Genomic DNA, 14,358 nt, shown 5'->3' with positions numbered 1-14,358 from the left:
CGCTGGAAAAAGTGTTAAAAACATCAGTTTACGCCAAGAACATATGTGAACTCGGTCTGAGCGATATGGCAGAAAAAATTATCACGATTCATTTTTTTATATCATTCAATCTTGATTAACATCACGATTTTTGATTTTGTCATTTAAGTCGGATTGTCCCGTGCAGGATTATTGCGAGTACTGTTGCATCCCTACTGTTTATTACTGCAGTTTCTTGTCACAGACACTTCCGCCATGATTACCATGAATTAATTAACGTGGACCCCGACTTAAACAAGTTGAAAAACTTATTCGGGTGTTACCATTTAGTGGTCAATTGTACGGAATATGTACTGTACTGTGCAATGTACTAATACAAGTTTCAATCAATCAATCAATTGATTGAAGTAATATATGCTAACAGCTGACAACTGTCATTTTGTTCATATCAAAGATTGACAGGTATGGTTTGTACCAGGTTTTAGGTTGATGGTTTTGCTACAACTTTTTTCTCTTTTTCAAGTTTTTATTACTTAATTATGCAGTAAAAAAAGTAGTGTAGTGAATACTGTAAGACTTTTATTTCAAGTGAACATTTACTAAACAACACTTTTAAATGGTAAATGTTTATTGGTATTCTTTAATGACTTGAATATATCAGTGCTTTTCACCAGTGCTTTCTTAAGGAAAATCCGAAGTGTGAGCACTAGAACTGGGAGTATGAAAAAATGGGGCCAATTATTGTTAAGGTATTTTTATTTTGTACTTGCATGTGTTTTTCACTTTTATCAACTTTTCTTTAAAAGCTTAACCATGGACGAGGATTGCAAATGAGCCTGTGGCTAGAAGTCTTATGTACTTTTACATCGGTTACCTATGGGTAGCAATGTTTCATTGTACTGTCCCTGTCAAATAAATATATACACTACCGTTCAAAAGTTTGGTGTCACATTGAAATGTCCTTATTTTTGAAGGAAAAGCACTGTACTTTTCAATGAAGATAACTTTAAACTAGTCTTAACTTGAAAGAAATACACTCTATACATTGCTAATGTGGTAAATGACTATTCTAGCTGCAAATGTCTGGTTTTTGGTGCAATATCTACATAGGTGTATAGAGGCCCATTTCCAGCAACTATCACTCCAGTGTTCTAATGGTACAATGTGTTTGCTCATTGGCTCAGAAGGCTAATTGATGATTAGAAAACCCTTGTGCAATCATGTTCACACATCTGAAAACAGTTTAGCTCGTTACAGAAGCTACAAAACTGACCTTCCTTTGAGCAGATTGAGTTTCTGGAGCATCACATTTGTGGGGTCAATTAAACGCTCAAAATGGCCAGAAAAAGAGAACTTTCATCTCAAACTCGACAGTCTATTCTTGTTCTTAGAAATGAAGGCTATTCCACAAAATTGTTTGGGTGACCCCAAACTTTTGAACGGTAGTTTTTTTTATTTATTTTTTTTATAAATTTTGATGTCTATTTTACTGTTTTAATTGGTTTTACCCTTTAAAATAGTTTTTAATCATTTATTTTTTATATTGTCTCTGTATTGGTTTTCTATTCATTTATTCTTTGTTTTTATTCAGTCATTGGTATAGCATAATATTGTTTTTAATATTGTTTTTAATATAGTTTTTAATATTGTTTTTAACATGGTTGTGCAGCACTTTGGAAACATTCTTGTTGTGTAAATGTGCTATATAAATAAAGTGGATTGGATTGGATTGGTAGTGTACGTAAATAAAATAAATAAATAAATACAATACGAAGTAAATGTTTATATACGACATTACCCAGAGGTTGCTCTGAGCTTCACGGGGGGACTAATTGTGTCGTTTGATCAATGAAGAGTTGGTACATTTTCACACATTGCTGTTTCTGCTTCGTCTACACACAAAAAGAAAAGTTTTGAGACAAAGTCGATTGGTGAAAATGATGCTGACGTTGTGGCATTGCACACAGAATTTGGGTAAATCACAGATTCCTGGAGGGACTGAGCTTTGCTTAGCGATGTTTAGGTTGCACGATTGGGCGGTGTGAGGCTCCCATCCTACTTTTTAGGCAGTCAAGTCTTACCTTGAAGGTGGACATGGCCGGGTCCCTGCTATACCTGTCTATGGTGTGGAACTTGGAGGAGTGGTTGAGCTCATGGTACAGCTCAGAGTGTCTTTTGCGAGTGTGCATCACTTTCTGGAAGGGAAGAAAGGAAGGGGGACACCAAAAATGAACCAAAGAGAAAACAAAATAAGATGAATAAGGAGGGGCGGTTGGGGGCGGGGCAGGCATGAGGGCGTGGTAGTGGAGGAAAGGAAGTGGGTACGAGGCGGAGGGGACTGCAGTGATGCGGGCCGTTAAAAAGGGGTTAAAGATGGCGGATGTTCTTACCTCTTCAATGGTCTTTACAATGTTTGGCCTTTAGTGTGCTAGGTTAGGGGTTTTGTTTTTACTTGCTAATTTCGTATATTAAACCCATTTCCAACTTTAGTTCTCGAATGGTATCCGATAAATGTGTGGTCCTAGTAACGCATGTACTGTAAATACTGTCGATGGGAGATAAAAGGTAAACACATAACATGGAACCACTATTTCCTAGCCTGAGTCATGCAACAGCCAGTCGTGTGCCTCCAGTGAAAGTCAGAAAGGTCACAGTTAGTAGCGAGCCACGCACCATACATACATACATACATACATACATACATACATACATACATACGCTCTGTACGATTACACCGCCTACAAATATGGTGAATTTCCAGTCTTTAAAACAGCATAACCATCAATTAGTGTGCCATTAAGGGATGGAACGACATCAACATTCCATATCACGGTTATTGTGACCAAAATTATCATGGTTATTATAATTACCACGAAAAACTTTAACCAAGTTTTATTTTTGAAATGTTAAAAACTAAAATTGACACACACTTTTTTTTAGCAGAAAAACATTAAATATTTGATTGGCTTATTAAGAGCTGTATTATTTTTTTATGTGTTTAAATAAGTTTGTCTTTGTTTTTTAATGAAAAAAGGCAAAGAGTGTTAATACAAGTTTATATTGGAGTGTGTTGTTTCTTACTAAGGAAATACGTTAATGACTTTTGTTTTCATGTCAGCATTTAAGATGGCTAGTTATCAGAATTTTATTAACATTTAGATTTAAAACGTTAGACCTACCTATTGGCTGCTAAAACCCCCCCGAAAAAAACGATTTACAATTTTTCAATTGTAAAGTGAATCATAACTTTTAAAAGACGATTTAAAAAAAAAATATATATATATATATATATATATATATATATTTTACGTGATACGTCAGCTGCCAAGAGGAGCTTTGTTACCTGTAACCTGTTTTGAAAATGTTGTATTATCAGTTTCATACCAAATAATATATTGCAAGTATCGGTTTGAATTGAGAATTGATTCTGAATCGAAGCGTTAGCCTAAGACTCGTAGTTCAATCAAATTGGGATTTATTGTAGGATTCACATCCCTACTAACCACAGGGAGTTTTACTTTATCATGAATACCGTTTATTAGGGGTGCTGGGGAAAAAAATCGATTAACATCTGAATTGCGATTATCATTTATAATCCAAATGTATTCATAAATTCCAACATTTTAAGAATTGTTTTACATTTTTTAATTTTTAAAGACAATTTTAGGCCATATCTGCGATCTGTTTAAATCAAGAATTGTGTTGAGTCAAGAATCGACTCTGAATCGACTCCAATCATGTGTTGTTTGAAGATTCCCATCCCCATCGTTTATCGTTACTTCCATAATCGTAATTGTAACTATGAATGGCGTACAATACGAGACTGTGACCAGCAGAGGCGCTGTTGAGCCAGGCTTAACTTGAGCGCAGTCTGAGAGATACAGTACAGGCCAAAAGTTTGGACACACCTTCTCCTCATTCAATGCGTTTTGTTTATTTTCATGACTATTTACATGGGGACGGGGTGGCACGGTTGGGAGAGTGGCCGTCCCCACCTTCTACCAACCGCGTCACGTTCGTTGTGTCCTTGAGCAAGACACTTCACCCTTGCTCCTGATGGGTCGTGGTTAGGGACGTGCATGGCAGCTCCCACCATCAGTGTGTGTTTATGGGAGAATGTGGAAATAGTGTCAAAGCGCTTTGAAGGTAGAAAAGTGCTATACAAGTATAACCCATTTAACATTTACATTGTAGATTGTCACTGAAGGCATTACAGCTATGAATGAACACATGTGGAGTTATGTACTCAACAATTCAATGTGATTATCTTGTGTGATGACTGTATTATGATGATAGTATATATGATAGTATATATCTGTATCATGAATCATGAGTGGACCCCGAATTAAACAAGTTGAAAAACTTATTCGGGTGTCACCATTTAGTGGTCAATTGTACGGAATATGTACTACACTGTGCAACCTACTAATCAAAGTCTCAATCAATCAATCAATCAAACATCCATCCATCCATTTTCTACCGCTTATTCCTTTCAGGGTTGCGGGGGGCGCTGGAGCCTATCTCAGCTACAATCGGGCGGAAGGCGGGGTACACCCTGGACAAGTCGCCACCTCATCACAGGGCCATCCATCTATAAAAAGGTGAAATAACTGAAAACATGTTTTATATTCTAGTTTCTTCAAAATAGCCACCCTTTTCTCTGATTACTGCTTTGCACACTCTTGGCATTCTGTCGATGAGCGTCAAGCACACCTGTGAAGTGAAAAGCATTTCAGCTTATCGAGAGAATGCCAAGAGTGTGCAAAAAAAGTCATCAGCTTGAATGTTTTTTTTTGAAGAAACTAGAATATAAAACATAATTTCAGTTATTTCTCATTTTTTTGTTAAGTACATAACTCCACATGTGTTCATTCATAGTTTTGATGCCTTCAGTGACCATCTACAATGTAAATAGTCATGAAAATAAAGAAAACGCATTGAATGAAAGAAGGTGTGTCCAAACTTTTGGCCTGTACTGTACATCTGGTCAGTATATACCGTATTTTTCGGATTATAAATCGCATTTTTTTTTCATAGTTAGGCCGGGGGTGGGACTTATACTCTGGAGCGACTTATGTGTGGAATTATTAACACATTACTGTAAAATATCAAATAATATTGTTTATCTCATTCACGTAAGAGACTAGGCGTATATCAGCAATCGTCACACACACACGTCAACAATAAAAATTTGGCGGGGGGCGGGTAATGGCAGAAGTGCATTGTGAAAAAAAAGATGCTACCCGCTACTACTTCCGTACCTATGAAAATTGATCATTTCAACATTGGCGGTAACTAATGTAAACTGAGAAGGGCTGAACAAAAATGGCACCGAAAAGGAAATCGTATACTGCAGGTTACAAGCTGGAAGTAGTGAAATATGCAGCAGAAAACGGAAATCGGGCAGCAGAAAGAAAGTTTAAAGAGTAAGCGAGAAACTTGTAAGGGACTGGCGAAAAATTTCCCCAAAAAATGCGACTTATACTCTAGTGCAGGGGTCAGGAACCTTTTTGGCTGAGAGAGCCATGAAAGCCAAATATTTCAAAATGTATTCCTGTGAGAGCCATATAATATTTTTTAACACTGAATACAACTAAATGCGTGCATTTTTAAGTAAGACCAACATTTTTTGAGTATAATAAGTCTCTTATTGTTTTTAATGACATTGTTATTAAATACTTCTTACCATCAATGCGACTTCTGGTGCTGCATGGTTTTGCTGATGGCTTTGTAGTCTGGTTGATACGTGTTTTTTTTTAAAACTGTGATTACCAGCGAAATTATTCATTACTTATCGTGTTAAGCAGTGTCAGCTAAGATTTATCTGAGAGCCAGATGCAGTCATCAAAAGAGCCACAGGTTGCCTACCCCTGCTCTAGTGCGACTTATATACGTTTTTTTCCTTCTTTATTATGCATTTTCTTATACTCTGGAGCGACTTATACTCCGAAAAATACGGTATATAATTTTGGTCAAGATAACACTGTGATGGAAACAGTTCAGTACATCGATGACTTCCTGCATACTATTGAAATAGTGCATTTTTTATGGAAACAAATGAAGAGAAAGACTGGAGATTGACAGGAAGCCCAGCAGGCCACACTAAAGAGCACAACTACACACAGACACACACACAGCCGCACCATGTTGTTGGTAAGAAAGTCAACGACACGCACTGACCCCAAACTCCACTATTAGTGTTCATTCAGACGCATGAAACAATCTACTCGCTGTTTCTTTAACCACGACCCCCACAGCCATACACGGCAGCGCCATTTCACTTAACGGTACAAGACAGCCATCATGTTGTTATTTATCGCCACGGGAATTGGCGGAGACTTCAAAGAAAAAAGGAAGGTCTGACGCCGTTATTAGCGCTCCATGCAGGGGGACGGGGTTAAGCGATGCTCCTATAGGTGCACGACTCAAGTCCTGGCAGAAGCACAACAAAATAAAGCAAAGACAGGCAGATGGCAGGGAGTGACGTCCAGGAGCTTACCTCAAAGTCCAGCTCAGAGTATCGTACTCTTTTCCTCTGGAAGAGGAAGGGGAGAGAAGAAAGCATCAATGTCCGCTAGTATTGATCCATAGCTCTGACTCTCGCCTCGGTGTCATTTAGTCGGGAGCGCAGACGGCTGAGATGTTCTGGCTTCCCAACATGAGACAAATATTCCGACATTTGGCGAAGATGAGAAGGCTAATTGTTCTGTCTATTTCAACATAATGAGATTAGCGAAGTCTAATAACCCAGAATTAGCGAGCGGAAATGATAGTTTCCCTCATCCTCAAACACGACCCCGGTATCATCATAAATCATTCTTTTCAGCCGTTTCCAAAGAACGTGCAGGACTTCAAAGAAAGCTCCAGCAAACATACAAAAACACATTTTTTAATCCTCTAATCGTGTTTAAACTCCTCCACTCTCCTCAGCTCTGCAGCTAAGTGCGGCGCACACAAGCCGCCAATTTAGCAGCTGCAGATGTTTCCAACTCATCTGACATTGAATGGAGTCGCGTTCCATCTCCCGCTTTGAGCACGTGCCGCCTGCCAAATTTGCATTTGGCACCGGGCGCAGTCCCTCCCCGCAGCGAGTTAAAAGCTGTGCTTACGCTGCGAAAGGGCAGGGCAGCCAACTTTTTGTTTGTTTCTCCCGCAGTATGGACCGGAGAGTCAATTAAACGCAGCATCGTCCTATAGCCAAACACTTACCTTCTACGAAAAGTCGTTAGGGATCTGGTGAGCATGCACATGTGTAACATGTTCTCATAGGAATTTGTTTTGCTGTAAATTAAGCCTTTACAGAAATGGTGGTTCTGAAAACACAATAAACATCACATTTTTTACAGCAAATGGGAGTTAAAGGGGTCATATTATGCCATTCCGGCCTGTTGGCTTATGTTTTGTTGTGTATTTGGTATCGCCAAAATGTGAATTTAAACATGGAGGCACTAAGGAGATACAGTATGTCCATGGTGCAACCCATACCCTAAAATGCTTGGTTATTGGTTGTATTAACCATCACAAGTCACAAAGCTAAATTCCATCCTAATTGAAAAAAAAAGTTCCGTATTTTTCGGACTATAAGTCGCAGTTTTTTTCATAGTTTGGCCGGGGGTGCGACTTATACTTAGGAGCGACTTATGTGTGAAATTATTAACACATTAGCGTAAAATATCAAATAATATGATTTATCTCACTCACATAAGAGACTAGAGGTATTAGATTTCATGGGATTTAGCGATTAGGAGTGACAGATTGTTTGGTAAACGTATAGCATGTTCTATATGTTATAGTTATTTGAATGACTCTTACCATAATATGTTACGTTAACATACCAGGCACCTTCTTAGTTGGTTATTTATGCCTCATATAACGTACACTTATTCAGCCTGTTGTTCACTATTCTTTATTTATTTGAAATTGCCTTTCAAATGTCTATTCTTGGTGTTGGCTTTTATCAAATACATTTCCCCAAAAAATGCGACTTATACTCCAGTGCGACTTATATATGTTTTTTTCCTTCTTTATTATGCATTTTCGGCTGGAGCGACTTATAGTCCGAAAAATACGGTACTGTATTTTCTGGACTATAGAGCAAAACGGTATATAAGCCGCACCCACTAAGTTTTACAATTGTTTTTTTTTGTCTCCATATATTAGCTTAAAGTCTTATATATAAGATGTAAAATGAGTTACTTAAACAGAAATATTTTGTGAATGTTTATTTACATACCTTAATTATTTCCACACGGTGTCTGTAACACGGCAGTAAAACGGCTGATCAAACAAAACAGAAGTTATCGTCATGGACCCACTAGCTGTGGAAGCTAGCTCTCCAATCAGCTAAACAGACTCAATAACTCCGCGGTGACATTTTGGTGAATTTACTGAGGAATTTGTGAAACTGAAACAATAAGAAAAGAATGCCACTGTAAGTTAATAATACTGTGGAGGGGGGCGTGGTCTGTGTAAAGACCGGCCTCGAAGTCAGCGGCAGGTGAGCAGATTGCCCAGCTGGGGTTTGTTATCTAATCACCTGTCGCCCTTATTAGCAGCAGCCGGAACGAGAGACGTGGTTGGGAGTTGCTGGTGAGCAGAGGCATGAGAGCGAGAGACATTTTGCTGGAAAGCAAAACCACACTACACTGAGGGCAACCTCCACATTTTTCAAAATGTGGAGGTTGCCCTCCTGTGAGTTCTTCTGACACAAAGATCCTTCGTGAGCCCGGTAGTCTGAGGTAGCAAGTCTTTTATTTTCATAAGCAGTGTGGTTTTGCTTTCCAGCAAAATGTCTCTCGCTCTCATGCCTCTGCTCACCAGCAACTCCCAACCCCGTCTCTCGTCCCGGCTGCTGCTAATAAGGGCGACAGGTGATTAGATAACAAGCCCCAGCTGGGCAATCTACTCACCTGCCGCTGACTTCGAGGCCGGTCCTTACACACCCCCGCTCCGCGGCAGGCCCGCAGACCACGCCCCCCTCCACAAATACTAACACAGCCACTTGTAAACGTGTTAGCATATTAGCTAATGCTAATGACAAAAGCGGCAATACATTATGACAGCACGTACAAATATGCATGAAAACAGACATCACACATGGGACGCTTTAGTAAGTAAGAATTGTTTTAGTTATATTGTAAAACTTACTAACCTGGCTTGTAGTGACCAATGAAAAATCCATACGAGTAAAAACGCTATGGATGGCCACTGCGATGACTTCTGTTTTGTTTACAGACACTGTTTAGAAACAATTAAGGTATGTAAATAAACATTTAGAAAATATTATTGGGTAAATAATTAATTTCACAAAGTATATATCTGCGGCTGATATATGTAAACATATTTTTTCCCTAAAAATTTGTGGTGGCAACTTTTATACCGGCGTCAGACTCTGGCTCGTACATGTACGGTTGTACGCTAAAATTCTCCACTGTTGCCACTTCTAACAAAAAGTGTCGGTATTGAAGCATACGGCTAAAACTATAAACATGGCTTAAGCCGAGGACGCATTCGCAGCCAGTAAGCGGCTTGAAGATGGTCTGCAAAGCAACAATTGTACCAAAAACACATCATCACATGTATGTGGACCACAAGAAAGTGTTTTGAATGTAGAACTGAATCATAATATGACCCCTTTAAGGTAAATTTAGATTCTTGCGAGAACAATTACCAGGCATAAGGGAAGTGTGGTGAAAACAATGCACTTTTATGATGGAGGTGGTGGAAGGGAGAGTGGGCAGCATCATGTGACCAAGGTGATCCCAATAAATGTCTTCCTTCTATTGGTTTCCATTGTTAACACACTACACGTTTTACGAGTGTTCAGATTTACAGCCCAGGGGCTAAATGAACTCGCTGAGTGCTTGACCATGTTAGCCGGTTTGTACTGCATTAGTGTCATGTCTTTAGGGACCTTGCATATCAGCTGTGTTTGTGATGGTCAAATCCTGGGATTCTGGAGTGACAACTTGAGTTTTAAAGCCACTTTCGTTACAGCGTCCGCCCATTAATGAAGCCTCTGTACTGAGGGGAAAAGCCTCCTTTTCATCTTTTTTAACCAGACGTATGAGTCAGGGTGAAGTGTGCGAGTCGTGCGTCCGGGTGGAGATGTTCTGAACAGTGTTTCCTCACATTATGACTCGCCGTGACACACCGAAAAATGCAGTCATCAAAAAACAAAAACAGAAGTAATATACTGCTTTGAGCGAAAATGGGACAGTAATATATTATATTGTTACTTGCATATATTATAGTGAATACTTGGGGTATCAAAAAAAAGAGTTGCTGATTAATCACGATTCGTATTTGTAACGATTCTTAATCGATTAAAAAATTACAAAATTGATTTTTCTTTAATTATATTGTTGATCAAGGGTGTCAAATGTACGGCCCGTGGGCCGGATCAGGTCCGCAAACAGGTTTTATCCGGACCGTGGGATGAGCTTGCTAAGTATAAAAATGACCCTAAAATTTTTGAAAGAAAGAAACCGCTGTTCTAAATGTGTCCACTAGATGTCACAATAGCAATTCTTTGTATCTTTGTAGATGATGCTATATGTATAAAATAAACCAAAAGTTAGTACATCAGTCGAGGAAAATGATCAAACTACATAAATAACATCCTGTAATTTGACTTTGATATATTTTTTATCTTGCTAGATTGACAATTAACACCGATGAGTTGACTGATGAACATTATCACATAATATATTCAGAAAATATAAACGACAAATAAAGATAGAATACTATTAACATGTAGGTGTAAAAAAAAAAACTACAACATTATGATTTGTACAATTTCAGAATGTGCTTGTTTTATTTTTAAAGAAAGAAAACAATCTGAAGTTGTCTTTATTTCTAAGTTATCGTGCCGTGATTTTACCAGTCTGGCCCACTTGGGGGTAGATTTTTCTCCATGTGGCCCCCGATCTATGATGAGTTTGACACCCCTGATGTAGATGATCTATATCTGCTGTACAGATTCACTTTAGAAAAGAGAAGTGTTGGATACTTCTCTTGTTGCCTTATTTGTATTTGACTTTATTAAATGTTTGTGCAGCATTTTATTTTTAACAATATAGAAATTGATCAGTTTATCTATTTCTTGGAAGAATATAGTTAATAATAGAACAGGCATCCGACGTTATTAAAAAAGTACAGACTTTAAATTGAGAATCGTTTTGAATTGAGAATCGATCCTGAATCAAATCGAATCCCAAAGATTCAGAGCCGTAGTAGATACTTATCAGTCCCTCCAGGATTTTGCAGGCTTTTTTTGTGATTGTTGCTGCCTAAAATCCCTGAATTTGTGGCAGCTTTTTACAGAAAAATGCGATGTCTCGAGGCTTATTTTTTGTCAATAAAATTTAATCCAATGGCAATTTTGTCATCTTGTTATCAATGTTTCAAGTGTGCCTTGTAACTCTAACCTCAAAAAGCACCGGACTTGAACAACAATTGGAAATGCCGTATAGATGCTTTACTCGTTTTATACCTCACAGATTTAAAAGTAGACACTAGATGGCAGTAAAAGCACATATCCACAGATTTTTGTCAAATTGTATTAAATAATGATAAATAAAAATAATGAATAATTATTTGCCTGAGTGCAGCTAGGATAGGTTCCAGCAACCCCGAGAGGGACAAGCGGTAGAAAGTGGAATGGATGGATAATTATAATTACAGAAATAAACACCACCAACGGCTTCCTTATAGGGCTTCAAAGTGTGATGTAGAAATGCATTGCATTGTGGGTCTTTCTGGAGTCGGAATCCCTTATAGGTGAATGCAAAACTCTGTGCTTAAGTTTTTTTTCTTTTTTCTTTGAAGTTCATAACATGACGCGAACGTGTGGGATCTTAATTGCGACAATCGTGGTCGTGATTACTTCAGGAAAAAAAGGATTTGGTGAGATTTTTCTCATTTTTAGCGTGAAAGCAAAGACGAAGGGAGTCGGGTTAGCGAGCTAATAAAGAGACGGCGAATAGCCTGGATATTAAGGGTGTGCAAAAAAAAAAAAGATTTTCTGATTAATCCTGATTCTTATTTGTAACGATTCTTTATCAATTTAATTTTTTTTAAATAAATTGTCCTGTCCAGCCACTTAGGCAAATCATATTGTTGATGTAGATGATCTATATCTTCTCTACAGATTTACTTCAGAAATATACTTGGATACGTCTCCTGTTGCCTTATTTGTATTGGACTTTATTAAGTTTGATATTCTTTTAAGTAATATAAAACTAGATCAGAGCAGTTTATATTATAGAAGAAAGTAGTTAATCATAGAACTGGCATCCAATGTTATTAAAAACAAAGTATAGATTTTGAATCGAGAATCGTTTTACCACCAAGAATCGAATCGTGTAGTGCCCAAAGATTCACAGCCCTACTGGATAGCAGCTGTGAGACGATCAAACATGACTTTTAACGCCATCACCTGGTACATGTTGGTACGTTCACAGCATTTTCACACTGCTAACTTTGAATTAATTATTCTGTTAGCCGAGTTAGCTGCAGGCTACAAACAACATACAGAATTATGGCAATAATGCATGTTGTCCGTTTACTTTTAATCATGGGCTAGCACAAAAATGAATACATTTTATTTTCCGAGATGTAGTGCAGTAATCAAAGTGTTTAAAATAAATAATGGGCTTGTGTTGTTTCAGGGAAATGATATTCAGCACTAGCACTCCATCTCAAACACATACGAGCTGTAGCTGTACATTATGCGCAATTTGAAGAACGGACAACGTTGCATTCTGAAATTCTTCACCGGTATAATAACTGACTCCGGTGACGAGATATAGACAAGTTTGCTTCGCCTTGTCCATTGGACGTTCTCATACTGATCAATTCCACAAATTTTACTCATATTTTTCCAGGTAGCGAGCTTTTGGAATAAGGTTTGTCTCGGTACGGTCCCTTGATCTTTTTGTTTTGTACGATCATTTTGATCCCGTACCTTAGTACATTACCGCGGATACAGGACTGCCATGTAAACAAAACCTACGTCCAGCAAAAATGGCTACCCGGCACCCATAACGCATTGCGAAACCACGTGGCCTTTGGCGACCTATTGTGCTCTGTCATCCACAAATTGCAGACATTCTTCGTGTATGTTCTACACTTTAAAGTGTTTGTTCATCTTAAACATTCATTTACGTTCTAACACATTTTCACTGGCACGTTAAGAGCATTTGTGAACTGTTGAGAGCGATATATAGCGCTATTTACTTTTGGCTGGTAAATGAGAGCCGATGAGACATTATCATCACAATTCAACATCTCAAACATCGATGGCAGTCACACACAAGAGATACGTGGAGACTGCAATATGACTCAAGTAAACACCAAAATTGTATATGTTCCATTGAAAATATAGAATATTACACATGGCGCTCAAAAATCTAAAATGTTTTAGTACGACTTTGGTAAGCTATGAAGCCGCACCGCTTGATGGATTGTACTGTGCTTCAACTATAATATAACTATTATTATGGTGTGTGTATAAGGTAAGACATTATCTGGCGTTTTGTTTTGCATTATGCAAAACCCAACTTTTCTTACCTTCTGGTACCTGCTGATCTGTATTTGAGATCTGTATAAGTCCTGAAAATTTGTGCACATCCACCTTTGTAGTCCGTGACGACACCGTAGTCGATAAGCTTTTTCTTTTTCTCTATTCTTTTGTTATGGGACATTCATCCTGAGCTGTTGTCATTACTAATATAAAGTAGTGTAAAGTTCTTACTTATATCTGTCAGTAAACTCGCCATGAAAGCGCTAAAACATACCAGTGTAGTGAGTTTAGATTATTCACCCAAGGAACTTTAGTTATTAGAGAGTTCCGGTCGGACGGTTTTTCACAGGACACATTTCCGGCCTTGTTGTTGCACTAGTGAGCCACGAATGAGGAGATGCTGCTCAGTTATTGATTTAAGTCAAGTCTGAATGTCATTAAATCTAACATCTAACATGTAAATGCTGCCTCTTTGCTAGGAATGCATTGGACATATGTTTACATATTAAATTTCTCAGGAGACATTAGACACATTTGATGAGCCTAATTGTGTGGGGAGGGTTGCGGACACTAGACAAAGTTGCGAATAATTAGCGAGGAATAGTTACATTTGTCATTTCCTGGAGGGACTGATTAATAAGCGATTACTGCATTGTCCATTTGGGACATGAGAAGCTTCTTTAAGCTCCACAAACTAAAAAAATGCACTTTGCTGTCATCCCGACACTGAAAGCCGACACCAAGTGCAGTAGGGTTGACGTGATGAAGAAGCCGGGGCTCCACAGGGAGCCCTTCTTTCACCCCTCAGCGTTTTACCCACCTCCAAGGATCCTGCAGAGAGGCCGGCGTTGGCA

General features: G+C 38.4%; 1 protein-coding gene across 1 annotated transcript in view; it reads right to left on the bottom strand.

Moving 5' to 3' along the window:
• Positions 1–14,358, bottom strand: part of adgrb2 (adhesion G protein-coupled receptor B2) — a 536,693-nt gene that overhangs the window by 45,518 nt on the left and 476,817 nt on the right. The window contains exons 33-35 of the mRNA XM_062030114.1: positions 14,325–14,358; positions 6,479–6,514; positions 2,061–2,174 (exon numbers count right to left, since the gene is read on the bottom strand). The exon at positions 14,325–14,358 is cut by the window's right edge and continues 659 nt beyond it. Of these exons, the coding sequence (XP_061886098.1) occupies positions 2,061–2,174; positions 6,479–6,514; positions 14,325–14,358 (184 nt within the window). The remainder of the gene's footprint in view (positions 1–2,060; positions 2,175–6,478; positions 6,515–14,324) is intronic.

The sequence above is a fragment of the Entelurus aequoreus genome, linkage group LG20 (genome assembly GCF_033978785.1).
Source record: "Entelurus aequoreus isolate RoL-2023_Sb linkage group LG20, RoL_Eaeq_v1.1, whole genome shotgun sequence".
Taxonomy (NCBI): domain Eukaryota; kingdom Metazoa; phylum Chordata; class Actinopteri; order Syngnathiformes; family Syngnathidae; genus Entelurus; species Entelurus aequoreus.
This window is presented reverse-complemented; position numbering and strand designations above follow the sequence as displayed.